Below are 15635 nucleotides of genomic sequence, written 5' to 3' on the forward strand. Positions count from 1 at the left end.
ATAAAGAAAGGATAACGCTTTCATACCTAGATTTACACATGTATACACGTATTGGCTGTGACAAGGCCTATCGAAAAAAGTATAGCTTAAGAATTCGTCAATACGGTAGCACACAAATGGCTTTGCTTATCACCAGCGTGTGTCATGGTGTGACGTAAGGTCATTTTAACAAGGTCAAGGTCGCAAACATTCCTTTACTATCTTTTTTAATAGTAAAACATAAATAAGATGACATCTACCCTTAAAAGATTGCTTTAACATTAGAACGTGGAATGACCTTGACCCAAGGTCATTTCTCCCTGTCCGCAGCTCCGACGGAAGACCTACTCGTTGCTTTGCAACGAGCTCGGCTCTAGTTGTTTGTATGTTTGTATATATAGAACAAATACCACCTTGTAGCTGTGCGTGACATATATGTACCGGGTGGTCGCGCCCACATTATGTTTAAACCTTGAGGTATAATACACTGCAATACACCAACATTCAAAGGACAGATATTGATCAACAAAACAGGTTAACGTGGAGGGAAACTTACAGGTTTTATTTGATGTGTATGTTTCAAAACCGGAAGGAATACGAGCTTTTATGACTATGATTATCCACGCCAGGTTTGTTACATTAGTAGAGGACTTAAGTCTGTTTCATAATTGTTAGTAGGTCAGGTTTTTCGAATCCATACTTAGTGCGCCGTGTAAGGTTTGTGACTGACTTGTGTAAAAAATAAATCGTGACTGTGTGAACGAAAACGAAAGGACGGTTCTTTGGTAGGGTAAGTGCATGGTGGACTTTTTTTTTATAAACGTATACGTACCAATACTACTTTGTAGCAGTTGGCGCCATGTGAAAAAATATCCGTCTTCAAAAGAGTTGATTTATATTCAGTTTAGAAGGAGAGTTGTTTGTGAAAAGCACGGCCGGTCTCGTGAAATATACACGCCATAGATGTAACAGGTGCAATAAACCATACAATTAGAACATGGCTGGTACTGCAAAAATATTCAGTGATATGTCCTTGTTTTATGAAATCATGGACATACTATATTATTGTTTCAAAAATGTTCTCAGTATAGTATTGCAATTTTAATTATGAGAACAGAAAATGCAGTTCCTAAAATTAACTTTATGTTTAAAGATCGTCCACGATGCAACGTAAGAGATATTTGATTTTTTTTTTTTTTTACATAATCAAATTTTTCAGTAATTGAAATTTTATAAAATGTCTCTAGGGTTAATGCAAAATGATGAAATTACGAACTAAAGTTTAGAAAAAAAGGAAAAAGAAGACATATTACAAAAACAGAAAGTGTTCTATATTTGATTTTCAGTGATAATTTCATACAATGCTTACAATTTGCAAAATGAATTTGTATGGTGAGCAGGGATCAAACTGAATTTGTAAGATGATTTTTGAAATTACACTGAAATAACAAATATACATAAAATGTTGCAAAAACTTTTAATTGATCATGCATTTTTCACACAGGAAAAATAAACTAATTCGGGAAGATATACATAACAGTGATAAAAGCATTTATCGCCATAATTAATAAATGATTAACGTCGCTCGACCTAAAAATCACTAAACTTAATTTGTTTCCAAAGATACTGGCAACATGTTCTTTCATAGAGGTAAACGTAGTTTTACTTCTATATTTCATAATATCTGGATGAAATTTGATCAATTTTAGGCGTTGCACAAAGACATGTAAAAGGATGGTTAAATATAAATTTTCTGACAAACCATACCGTGATGTTTTTTGAAAAGCATCTGCCTTAATTCTATAACGATTTCCGGTTTTGTTCTACCTGAATGAACATGGAAAAAGTGTGCCGAAATAGTTTTCAACATCACCATGGAAACATGTACATGTATTTATATTTTCAGTATAAAGAATAATGTGCTTTAAAATTGTCTTCTTAACTCGAGACATTTAACTCTCTTAAAGTGGACATTTTTATCTATGTCGCATGTACGAAAGCCCAGAAGGCTCATTCTAGATTCGAGTTTCCAAATACGAGATTCGAAATTCGAGATTCAAAATTCGAGTTTCGAGATTCAAGATCCAAACGAACCAATCAAAAGCGGGTTCAACATTTGATTATTTCCCTTTATTATGTTTTTACTATCAAGAAATAGTTCAATATAATCATATCAAATGGGTCATTTGATTAAATTACAATGCAAGAAAAAGTGTTATATATATTAGAGGGAAATTTAAATAATTAATGGAATTTTGATCAGCAAAAAATATTTTTATTTATATTATAGATTCTTAAATATTAAATAGATTTCATATATCAGGAGTATATATATTTTTGAATTGTCTACTAAACGTAATTTTTATGCATTTCCTGTGTTAGGAAAACCACAGGTACTTGTGAAAGGTACCCCCCCCCCACCCCCCCACCCCTCGATATTCAACCCTGGGGCTTATTGGACATTTTTTTCACAAGTTTTATTTATTAAACTTATTCATCATGTATACAATAACAAAAAATTGTAAAATCCCCAGAATAATCGCTCAGCACCCCCCCCCCCCCCCAAATACCCACTATACATTATAAGAGAAGGATATGCCACTCCAGTCTGTTTACGTTGTACCCCCACTGGTGTTAAATGCATTTATTTTGTTTTAACTTTATATGTCGATTCACACTGTCTCTACATATACAATGTATTTCCAGGGGCGGATCCAGGAACTGAAGTTTGGAGGGGCGCCAGATTTAGGCAGGGGGTCTGGGGGCCGCCTTGAGGCCCCCAGTGGGTCCAGGGCAAAGCCCTGGTGGGGGCCCAGGGGGCGAAGGCCCCGGAAGCTCTTGGATTCTAGAGGTTTTGTAGGGTAAAAATGAGGTCTACCGAGTAGACATTTAAAACATTTAAAAGATTTTCTCGATAAACTATGTTTTATGCTATCTTGGACAATTTTAAGGGGGCGCGCGCCGGGTGCGCCCCCCCCCCCCTTAAATCTGCCACTGATTTCTGTCTTAGTCCATGCTATCGGACTGACTCTGCATCACGTAATAATCCCACATTTTTTCCGTAAACAGCTTTCTTTCTTGTAAAGTGGGGTAATAAATAGTGTTTTTTTGTTTTGTTTTTTTGGTTGAGCGATTATTCTGGGGGTTTTACGCCAGCGATTTTTTTCGTATTGTAAGGCTACACATAACAGAGAAATAAGCCCCGGGGTTCAATATCAAGGGGGGGGGGGTCTTGTCCACACGTACCTGTGTTTTTCTAAAAATTAAGACAAGAAACATGTATTGACGTAAGCGTCAAAAATCGGCCGCAAACCAATTAATGTTCCTTTTATGAAGCAACTAAAGACTATATGCTCAGCTGGTCTGTTTTTAAAATATCTTATATTTATCTTTTAATATATATATCCTCGTGATATTAAAAGCTTGTGCTCTACATTGCATGATTTTCTTAATTATGTAATGCATGTTCAGTATTAATCCCTGGTACTCTGCGTCAACAACTTTTGAACCGTGGGCCTGTATGGCATTTACATTAAAAGTTTAAAACTAAAATTAAATGTAATCTACAACTAGATATGCAGTGTAGTTTAATTTAATAAAAATGCAGCAAATATGTTGGTATCCTTGCTCTCTCTTAGAGGAAAAAACTAAACTCCCTCTAGATCCGCCACTTCATTTCTTCTCTTTGAGTTGTAGCGGGAAAATTCTTGGCACATTGTAAAACGTGCATTATCCTCGTCTGCTAAGGGCCAAATCTTGTAATATTTTGTAGCCTGCTAAGTCTTTTAATGAATTTACATTTAACCATCTTTTTTCAAAATGTTTATATGTGTACATATGTACACGTCATTTTAAAATAAATACGTACAACAAATCCCGTTTGAATAGAGAAAGTAAAATTGTGTAATATACATAACGCGGTCTTTGATTTAGACTACGCCTAACACATGTCTTAATTTTCTCCGCACTTCAAACATATCTAAATTTCTAAGTCAGTATTGGATGAATTATTTACCTCATTCTTCATAAGAATTTTTAATTTTATGTTTATTGTGCGTTTTTCTTTAACCTTAAGACCGTCTTTTTAATATACTATTATATTAATGTTAAATATTTTTTATTTAAATTGTTTTAACTCCGCAGAAACGCACAGCGACTTCGAACTTTCATATCATATAACCGACCATCTCCTGGCGGCCGGTAATTTGTCATCAATACAAAAATATAATTATATACTCCTGATATATGTAATCTATTTAATATTTAAGAATCTATAACATAAATTGAAATATTCATTGCGGATCAAAAATCCATTAATTATTTAAATTTTCCTCTAATATATATAACACTTTTTCTTGCATTGTAATTTAATGAAATGACCCATTTGATATAATTATATTGAATTATTTCTTGATAGTAAAAACATAATAAAGGGAAATAATCAAATGTTGAACCCGCTTTTGATTGGTTCGTTTGGATCTTGAATCTCGAAACTCGAATTTTGAATCTCGAATTTCGAATTTTGAATCTCGAATTTCGAATCTCGTATTTGGAAACTCGAATCTCGAATGAGCCTTCTGGGCTTTCGTACGCATGGAAAACAGTTCACACAGAAACCTTATTTAATAGAAAACGATAATGGACTTTTGAGCTTGAATACTGTTTGATATTTCCATATACATGTATTTCATACTTAGTCTACAAAAAGTCTTAGTTAGTCATAAAGTGACATATTTGCTCAAGTTTCTTTAAAAAGATTTCCTTAAATGATGATGTTCTTCTAAATTAAATTCTTGTCATTACAGATTGAGTCATTACAGACAAAAAGGGTCGATAATATACTTATACATATATCAATAATAATCTATCTGCTAACGATTCCAGTTTCTCTATCCTATATAAGTATTCAATGATAATATACTTTCATGTAAATTAGTTGAATCTAATTGGTCGAGAAACATTTGTTAAAAAACACTATTACCCGCTGAATAATGAAACCACGCCCTCCAGCATAGCAACAGTCAATAGTGCTTGACAACGGGTGATATTCCCAAAAAAATTATGCACACACGGTTCACTGGTATATATATTTGTATTAAACATTCAGTATAATATAATAAATACTGCGTGTAGTTGAGTGTACCATCGGCTGCACCTCGGTTAACTATGGTTTTCTTGGGGTGAAAATTTTTAATGTAACACTCAATTACATGCAATATTTATGTAATGTAATTTTAATATAGAACAATGCCTACATTTTTCAACTTTTAAGTACATAGTATAGTGCCATTGTCACCGCCTGGTGTAAGTTTTAGTTAGACACAAACATGCATATATTGGTTTCCATTGCAAATCGATTATTTTTTCTATTCATCTTTAATCAAGAAATCTTCACGCTGAATAATTCCAGGTATTTGATGACATATTTGATGTTTCAGTTAGCAATGCATAGACTTCGCTATTATACTTATATGAAATCGTGGGTGTTATGTTTTAGCTCAGTAGTGCTTACAGTATCCTCGGTATCTTCAAGAAATAAATGCATAATCATTTTTTCGTGAAAAGCAACTTTACATTAATGTAACACAGATCGTAAAAGTGGATTCAGACGATTTTTTTTTTACGAAATCTGTTATTTAACATGAATTTACCATTAATCTTTTCAAGCTCTAAGTAGATGACTATTCCCGCGTAGAATTATATACTCGCGACAAACTTACGTCACATTGAGACTACAGGGGGATGGAGTAAGTTTTGGTCATTCAAAAAAGGAAAAATACAAGGACTGTTTTTAACTGTTAAAATCATACAGACTAGTTACATAGCACAAGTTCATGAAACTCGCGCTCTACACATGATGGAAAATATGCCTACATGCACGTTTGTGTGATATATCCACCAATATCGCCTCTGTAGTCTCAATTGGACGTCACTTTTGCTCGGGTTCCTTCGTGTATATTTCTAGGCTAGAGTATACGTGAAAATGACATTCCATTCAAATCAATTTCCTAGCTGATTATAAAGATAGACACAACAAATGTAAATATACTATTTTATTGATATGAACGTAGTGTATTGCCTTTTTTCCTTCCTATCTCATCTTTCAGGAAATTCCATGCACGGTGCTGTTTGTAAACACTCGCGACCATGAAGTGATTTTAATTGGTCACACTTTTTATCGCCAATTGTTTTCTTTACAAGTCAGTATTAGGCGGCAAAGGATAATTATTTTTTAAAAACATCGGTATATAATACACATTTATGTGTCTTTGATAAAACATTAAATAGAAAAAATACGCGCATAGCAATCAAACGAGTACCATTTTGTATAAATTCTGGAAACTTGCAATTCTCAAAGTAAATTGTTAAAATATGACCTTATTTCTGAATGCTGTCAAGGAAATTTATATAGAAAACCAATTAATTGTTACTAAATGTACTTGAATCATGAAATGAACGTGCTTTTAATGCTTCCCCAAGTATCTAATTACTCCACGAATAAATATCAAATTTCTCTAAAATGGAAAACATGATGTATTTATTCAATGAAAATATTACCTGATTAAGTGACAACCTTTTGAACCCGTTTGCTCAAACGTGTTTGGAATAAAATGGGACTTTTATATTTGAATGCTAATAAAAATGCAACTCTTCTCTTTACGTTGACAAATGGAACCATGATTATCGACAAAGAAACCTTCAATAGAATTTCTCCTGTGATATGAAATTATTTATGAATCATGTCATAAAACAAATTTATGTGTGAAAAACGCAATATGTTTCCTTAAACTTTGGAATATATTGTTGGAATATGTTTACGACCTGTTAGTATTAAATGTAAAAAGTATTTCCTTCCTCAAAAGAGAAATGGAAACATGTTATAAAATCTATACTAAAAATCTTAAATCAAATAAAAAAAGTAGATAAAAAAGCTCTGAAATACTTTATGGTTTCCTATTTCGAAATATCTTTCCAATTGCGTTTCGTAGATGTCTCGTTTTAGCAATCTTAACCATGACGTAATTCATATATACAGTTCTTTACAAAAGTGTCCCTCTCCATAAACCCTTTAGAACATACGGAACTTTTATTTATAAATGAATATTCATAATATCCGTTTCAGATTCGAGGTTTAAAACCAAGCTGCCAAACTGACGCCAGGAGATGTCAGGAAAACTAGACATGAGAGAGGATTACGTGAATTCATTTTTCAGCGGACTGAAGAGGTTGTGGATTAATGGAGACCATAGTGACGTCACAATACAAGTTCAGAACGAGACATTTCACTGCCATAAGACGGTCTTAGCGACTATGTCGTCATATTTTGATTCGATGTTCGGGTCGGGGATGCGGGAATGTGTGACGGGGACAGTTAATATTGAAGACATGAATCCTTCTGCTTTCAAGAAAGCTTTGAGTTTTATCTATACTGGAGAGATAGACTTGGACGTCGAATCTGCCATTACTCTATTACATACATCAGCTTTCCTGCAGATAAAATCGTTGCAAAAGCTTTGTGAGACGTACCTTAAGCCGCATGTAAACGTGGACAATTGTATTCATTTGTGGAAAGTTTCAGTTCTTCACAACTGCCATCTAATTAAAGCAACAGCATTCCGAAAAATTCTTGACACCTTTCCAGAAGTTTCCAAATCAGAGGAGTTCTATCAATTAGATGAGAGAGAAATACTGGAAATCATAAGTCAAGAAAATTTGAATGTATCTTCAGAAGAAGACCTTTGTGCTATCATTTTTGATTGGTTATCCCATAACAAAGGCAGGGGTAATATTGTGAAATTCTTGCAAGAAGTGAGATTAGCATTTGTGAGGCCAGAATTTCTTGTCAAATTAGAACTGAGGCCAGAGATAAAGAAAAACCCGGAGTGCTTGGAAATTATCAACAACGTCAAGTACTATCATCTTCTTCCGGCAAGACAACACGAGATGGCAAACAAAGCTATGCGCCTGCGAGCAACGTCACGACTTGAAAACGTCATAGTCGTCCTGGGAGGATGTGAAGCAACAAAACCGCCATATACGAGAACAACATCGACGTACTGTTACAGTTTCCGGCAGCAGACGTGGTTTAAATTAGCTCCCCTTCCTTACGACCCAGGAATTGAATTTGCCGCCGTGACGTATCACAACGATATTTACATCACAGGAGGAGGAATGAAACAAAACAGCTTCCTGTGGTACAACGTCACTCAGAACGTCTGGTCAGAGTTACCTTCCTTGATCAATGGTCGACGGAGACATGCAAGTGTTGCGGTAACTGATGCAATTTACGTTCTTGGAGGGTACGATAGCGACGGCGGGGCGGGGAATCAAATGCTCAAAAGTGTGGAAAAATACGTCATATCAGAACGTCGCTGGGAACCAGATGGGGAGCTTGTCCTTGCTTTGAGCTGTTTTGCCGCCATTGTCCGAAATGATAAAATATACACCTTTGGAGGAGAAGAAAATACCAGAACAGATACTTCCGCCATTCAGTGTTACGACATGAAAACGAAAACAAGCGTTCTCTTGACCGTAAAGATTCCGATGGCTTGTAAGTTAACAAGATCATGCGTTTTCAATGATCGAATGTTTCTTATCATTTACGATGGGCGCATCATCGAGTATTTTGAGGAGACAGAATCGTCCAAGGCTTCCTGTAAGTTTGTCACGCGTTTTGACAATTTTCAAAGAACTCATTTTGGAGTTGTTGAACATAACGGAAACGTGGTAATCGTAGGAGGTGTAATCGAGAATAAGAAACCCTGCAAGGACTTCTTGCAATTCAATTCGAACACGACGAAGTGTTCAGTGTTAGATGATGTCCTATTTACTCCCCGACTGGTCGATGGTTGTGTAAAAATTAACATTGCCAAGGATCATTTAGTGCCATTGAATGTAGATTCCACCTGCTAGAAACAGGGGATTCAAATGTTTGACTTACACTGTATGTTTGCTTTATCGTATGTGCAATTTAATGTTTTGTAATCAAGTCTTATCAAAATCAAATTTAACTGATTGAAGGTCGCAAAAGATTTAATCTTATCATCAGCAAGTTTATGGCTGTGTTCTTTATATTATACATTTGATGATGATATGAGAGAGAGAGAGAGAGAGAGAGAGAGAGAGAGAGAGAGAGAGAGAGAGAGTTAAATAGAACGCTTGAGTTTTCTTACTGATTTAATCATAACATTTCAAATGCGCCATGTCAGTCATTCAAAAAGTATTCTCATACTCTTTTCTTCACTATAATTTGAAATATTAATAAAAAAAGGGAAAATATGCAGTTCCATCATGGTTTAGTTGTTGTTGAATGAGACAAAAATTATCTGATTAAAAGATATGATTAAGTTTGTTCAACGTTGCATATAACCTGTCTTTTTACAGTAATATTTCTTATAATGGAAAGTTTTTTTTGCTTTTCCTTTACAAACTGCGTAAAAGGTGTAAACGCAGAAATATCCACTATTTCTTTTTTGTTAAACAGAAGAAATATGACATTAAAACGACATGTTTGCTGGAATAAAAATTTAAAACTCATATTCAGAGTCTTTAGATCAGTAAAAAAAACTCTCAAATGGACATATAACAACAAACAAACAATTAATCAGAGAGAGAGAGAGAGAGAGAGAGAGAGAGAGAGAGAGAGAGAGAGAGAGCATGAAAGAATGAGATGGTTTTTGCTGGGAACGACCGAGACCAAATTTAAGTACAGGAAATCTTTCGTAGCATACGGTATTTATTTATTAAGACTATTTGTTACAGAGTTTAAATATTCTGGTGTCATATTTCTAATTTCGTTTTTAATGACATTAGAAATATTCTTACTTCCATTATAAAATAAATTTTCTCGTCGGGTTGCAATGAACGTGTAAAAAAGGCAAAAAAATTCAGACAAAGATTTATTCCCTACGATTTTATTTTTTTAATTTAATATTTACAACAGGATCAATTTAATCTTACGCTTATTACGTAAGATATCGTTCTTGTTATGTTTTCCGTCATGATGCCGATGTCCACCCCTGTAAATCTTCAAAGGCGTTGTTTTCTTGCCACCATAAGATTGATTTCTTGAGCTTGTCATAAATCTCTTTTTTACTTTGTTCTTGTTGAGGCTCTTAAACAAATGTTGATACAAACGTGATTTCTTCTTCCTCTCAGTTTTTCCTTTTTTACCACTACGAGTCGACTTCCTCCTCTCACTTTTAGACATCTTTGGTATCTTCGAGTATCTTTTGGTAAACCTTTTACTAGATGGAGGTTGGAAAAAAGGTTGCCCTTTCAAGTTATTCAGTGAGGTGATATACCTTCTTTTATTTTTTATCCTCGTCAAGATTCGATTCATTGCCTTGTACTTTGCCTTGCTGTATTGCCCAGAAGCCGTTTTCGTCTTGTGTGTTCGGTTGAACGGTATCTTCTTCTTAATCTGTTTTTGCCTTTTCTGTTTTAAAACACCTTGTCTCATTACATGAGGAATTCCTTTGTATTTGTATTTTGGTGTTCTTATTCGATAAATTATGTTTCCAAAGGCGGGTTTTGGATTAAATGTCCCCAATGGCCTCCTGAAGATTCTTCTATGAGAACTATGATACCCAGGAGCAGAGGAGAAGATTTTTCTTTTCATTTTTTTTAGATTGTCGAGTCTCATTGATTTGGGCCTGTACCTTTGTTTGTTCATGTTCTGCAGTGAACGTTGCATTGCTAAATATCTTTCTTTGCTTGTAATCTTAGGTGTCTTCTTGTATTTTGACCTCTGTTTTGACGGTGTTAGGCCTATATCATGTCTGTACTTATATTTTCCTTTATTTAGATTTCTAAGGTAACGTTTCGTGGAAAGGTACTTTCGTTTGCTTGAATTTCTCGGTGCACTTTTGAGTATACCTTTCTGCTTAATCGGTATCAGTCTGTGTCCATAGTTGACAGGGAACATGACGTGTTCTCTTTTTGCGATCTTTTGCATACTTCTATATTTTGGATTGCTTAATCTTTGAATGACATCTCTCATAATGCCTTTTGGTTTTACAGCGCCCTGGAAGAAATTAACTTTATAGTAACCCTTATAAGTCCCTGCATAATATTTACCATTCGACTTCCCTACCACTGTGCCTTTATATAAATCTTTCCGCCCTTTATATTTTCCATTGACCATGCTACCCTCCAAATTTTTGTGGAAATCCCCTGATGTTTCCCTTGACCAGTATTTCTCTCTAAAAACTCCACCTTTGATCCGCCCTTGGATTTCTCCATGGTTTTCTTTGGACTTCCCATAGAGAGGAATTTTTCCATTCAAATTATCGTAATATGCCTGATTATTTCTTCCAATTGATGAACTTGGATTTATTAGTACATACTTTCCAGGAAAAACGGCTGGAAAGAACTGATTCTTTGAAATGAAGAAAAAGAAAACATAATTATATTAATTATATAATACATAGTTATTATACAAAACATTCATGGAATAAAGAATAATTTTGATAAACTACGTTTGCCCCACTATATGAAAATAGGTACATTTCAAAATTGTCCAGATTTCATTACTTATTAACATCAGTTCAATAACACAATGAAAAGAAAAAAAACTTCCCTTTAACTTGATAAACAGGTGGATCAAATTAAAGGAAGATAGGATTCATGGGAAAAATATTTAATGCTATATCTGTATTGATACTTACCGGGTATCCATCTGTACAAGTAGTAGAAATATTTAGAATGGATAGAATTATGTTTTTTTTTAAATTATACCCTACACGTGTAAATAATATATTCAATAGAAAAAAAATACGAATATCATTGTACAATAGGTATCATTTACAAACGATTTTGGAAATAATTGTTCTTTTTAATTTGTAAATTATTTCTAAATATAGAAATTAAATTCCCCAAGTTAGACACTTGATAGCAGATAATGCCACATATTATTACATGTATATAGATAAAAACTTTAATACTTACATGCATTGATTGAAACATTGCAAACAATAGCTTGTGTAAAAATTAAAACGATGGTTTTAACCATAATAAAATCGCGAGTGTTAGTCCTTGGACGCTAGAAAAAGCTGGTCCTTCCCTATTTTATCGTGCTCAGTGATCTTTACAAATAATGAACTAATCATGCAGATAATCTTACCAGAAGAAGGACGAACAGTGTATGTACTTACATGTACAAGGTATTTATGTTATACTTAAAGGTATTTATGATATCTACATAATCAAGAGAGAGAGAGAGAGAAAGAGAGAGAGAGAGAGAGAGAGAGAGAGAGAGAGAGAGAGAGAGAGAGAGAGAAAGTGTATTTAACACTTTTGTTGGTAAATTTGTATTTTAAATATTGAATTCATTTTGTTAGTAAATTTTTAACAAACAAAATAAATAATGAATTATCTGCGGCTCGAAAGCAAGTCACTAGCGCAACGCTGTCCACTATCACCGAGGCCTCGCGAGACCGAGAACTCCACTTCCTGGTAAACAGCCACGTGGAGAAATTGACATTGCCACATGGATCTGCACGTACTCCATCATCTGATACAGACATCGTCCCTTAGTCATTACCACCCAACTTCTTACGCAACTCAACTTCTTCTGTTATTTTAACATCCATACAAATCGGTTTCCTGACCATGCTGACCAACTCCCGTTTCATCAACTGCAACATTGCATTCAATATGGCGGCGGAGAAGTGACAAAGTGCCTATATATGTTCGTGCTTCCGACAACCTTAATCTAAAACGTCATAGTCGTCCTGGGAGGATGTGAAGCAACAAAACCACCATACACGAGAACGACTGCGACGTACTGTTACAGTTTCCGGCAGCAGACGTGGTTTAAATTAGCTCCCCTCCCGTACGATCCAGGAATTGAATTTGCCGCCGTGACGTATCACAATGATATTTACATCACAGGAGGAGGAATGAAGCAAAACAGCTTCCTGTGGTACAACGTCACTCAGAACGTTTGGTCAGAGTTACCTTCCTTAATAAATGGCCGTCGCAGACATGCAAGTGTTGCGGTTACTGATGCTATTTACGTTCTTGGAGGGTACGATAGCGACGGCGGGGCGGGGAATCAAATGCTCAAAAGTGTGGAAAAATACGTCATATCGGAAAGGCGATGGGAACCGGTTGGAGAACTTGTTCTTGCTTTGAGCTGTTTCGCTGCCATTGTCCGAAATGATAAAATATACACCTTTGGAGGAGAAGAAAATACCAGAACAGATACTTCCGCCATTCAGTGCTACGACATGAAGACGAAAACAAGCGTTCTCCTGACCGTAAAGATTCCGATGGCTTGTAAGTTAACAAGATCATGCGTTTTCAATGATCGAATGTTTCTTATCATTTACGATGGGCGCATCATCGAGTATTTTGAGGAGACAGAATCGTCAAAGGCTTCATGTAAGTTTGTCACGCGTTTTGACAATTTTCAAAGAACTCATTGGAGTTGTTGAACATAACGGAAACGTGGTAATCGTAGGAGGTGTAATCGAGAATAAGAAACCTTGCAAGGACTTCTTGCAATTCAATTCGAACACGACGAAGTGTTCAGTGTTAGATGATGTCCTATTTACTCCCCGACTGGTCGATGGTTGTGTAAAAATTAACATTGCCAAGGATCATTTAGTGCCACTGAATGTAGATTCCACCTGCTAGAAACAGGTGATTCAAATGTTTGACTTACACTGTATGTTTGCTTTATTGTATGTGCAATTTAATGTTTAGTAATCAAGTCTCATAAAAGTCTTTAACTCATTGAACGTTGCATATGATTGAATCTTCTGCACTTTTATGGCTGTGTTCTTAAACTTTTAATGATAATTGAGAGAGAGAGAGAGAGAGAGAGAGAGAGAGAGAGAGAGAGAGAGAGAGAGTCGCTTAAATAGAACACTTGAGTTTTCTTATGGACTTTTCAAATGTCCCATGTCAAACATTGAAAAAGTATACTCCTACATTTTTCTTCACTATAATTTGTTTGAGTTAATAATAAAAAATGGAAAGTATGCATATGTACATGATTTACTTCTTGTTGAACGAGACAAAGTTTATCTGATAAAAAGATATGATTAAGTTTGTTCAACGTTGCATATAACCTGTCTTTTTACATTAATATTTCTTATAACGGAGTTGGGTTTTTTTGTTTTCTTTTACAAACTGCGTAAAAGGTGTAAACGCAGAAATATCCACTATTTCTTTTTTGTTAAACAGTAGAAATATGACATTAAAAACGACATATTTGTTGGAATATAAAATTTATAACTCATATCCAGAGTCTCTAGATCAAGAAAAACTCTCGAAAGGACGTATACCAACAAACAAAGAGAGAGAGAAAGAGAGATCTAGAGAGAGAGAGAGAGAGAGAGAGAGAGAGAGAGAGCATCAAAGAATGAGATGGTTTTTGCGGGGAACGACCGAGAACGAATTTAAATACAGGAAATCTTTCGTAGTACACAGTATTTACTTATTAAGACTATTTGTTACAAAGTTTAAATATTCGCGTGTTATATTTCTTATTTCGTTTTTAATGACATTAGAAATATTCTTGCTTCCATTATAAAATAAATTTTCTCGTCAGGTTGCAATGAACGTGTAAAAAAAGCAAAAAAAAAAAAAAAAAAAAAAAAAAAAAAAATCCAGACAAAAATTTATTTTCTACGATTTTATTATTTTTTAATTTAATATTTACAACAGGATCAATTTAATCTTACGCTTATTACGTAAGATATCGTTCTTGTTATGCTTTCCGTCATAAAGCCGGTGTCCACCCCTGTAAATCTTCAAAGGCGTTGTTTTCTTGCCACCATAAGATTGATTTCTTGAGCTTGTCATCAATCTCTTTTTTACTTTGTTCTTGTTGAGGCTCTTAAACAAATGTTTATACAAACGTGATTTCTTCTTCCTCTCAGTTTTTCCTTTTTTACCACTACGAGTCGACTTCCTCCTCTCACTTTTAGACATTTTTGGTATCTTCGAGTATCTTTTGGTAAACCTTTTACTAGATGGAGGTTGGAAAATAGGTTGCCCTTTCAAGTTATTCAGTGAGGTGATATACCTTCTTTTATTTTTTATCCTCGTCAAGATTCGATTCATTGCCTTGTACTTTGCCTTGCTGTATTGCCCAGATGCTGTTTTCGTCTTGTGTGTTCGGTTTAACGGTATCTTCTTAATCTGTTTTTGCCTTTTCTGTTTTAAAACACCTTGTCTCATTACGTGAGGAATTCCTTTGTATTTGTATTTTGGTGTTCTTATTCGATAAATTATGTTTCCAAAGGCGGGTTTCGGATTAAATGTCCCCAATGGCCTCCCGAGGATTCTTCTATGAGAACTATGGTACCCAGGAGCAGAGGAGAAGATTTTTCTTTTCATTTTTCTTAGATTGTCGAGTCTCATTGATTTGGATCTGTACCTTTGTTTGTTCATGTTCTGCAGTAAACGTTGCATTGCTAAATATCTTTCTTTGCTTGAAATCTTAGGTGTCTTCTTGTATTTTGACCTCTGTTTTGACAATGTTAGGCCTATATCATGTCTGTACTTATATTTTCCTTTATTCAAATTTCTAAGGTAACGTTTCGTGGAAAGGTACTTTCTTTTGCTTGAATTTCTCGGTGCACTTTTGAGTATACCTTTCTGTTTAATCGGTATCAGTCTGTGTCCATAGTTGACAGGTAACA

At 34.8% G+C, this 15635-nt stretch overlaps 1 protein-coding gene and 1 pseudogene across 2 annotated transcripts; both read left to right on the forward strand.

Annotated features, from left to right (window-relative positions):
- Positions 1-384: 384 nt before the first annotated feature.
- Positions 385-9469, forward strand: LOC134268721 (kelch-like protein 24). 2 transcript variants are annotated; one of them, XM_062750962.1, is made up of 2 exons: positions 385-608; positions 7103-9469. In XM_062750962.1, exon 2 carries the CDS (start codon positions 7144-7146, stop codon positions 8890-8892), a length of 1749 nt encoding a protein of 582 aa, XP_062606946.1. In that variant the 5' UTR covers positions 385-608; positions 7103-7143; the 3' UTR covers positions 8893-9469. The 2 variants fall into 2 exon arrangements, with proteins under 2 accessions (XP_062606946.1, XP_062606947.1); XM_062750963.1 differs by lacking the exon at positions 385-608 and adding an exon at positions 617-769.
- A 3235-nt stretch (positions 9470-12704) lies between these two features.
- On the forward strand, positions 12705-13969 carry LOC134268722 (kelch-like protein 12; annotated as a pseudogene).
- The last annotated feature ends 1666 nt before the right edge of the window (positions 13970-15635 follow it).

The sequence above is a fragment of the Saccostrea cucullata genome, unplaced genomic scaffold (assembly GCF_032062105.1).
Source record: "Saccostrea cucullata isolate Sc308-1 unplaced genomic scaffold, CSIRO_AGI_Scuc_v1 ctg8904, whole genome shotgun sequence".
NCBI classification, from domain to species: Eukaryota; Metazoa; Mollusca; class Bivalvia; order Ostreida; family Ostreidae; genus Saccostrea; species Saccostrea cuccullata.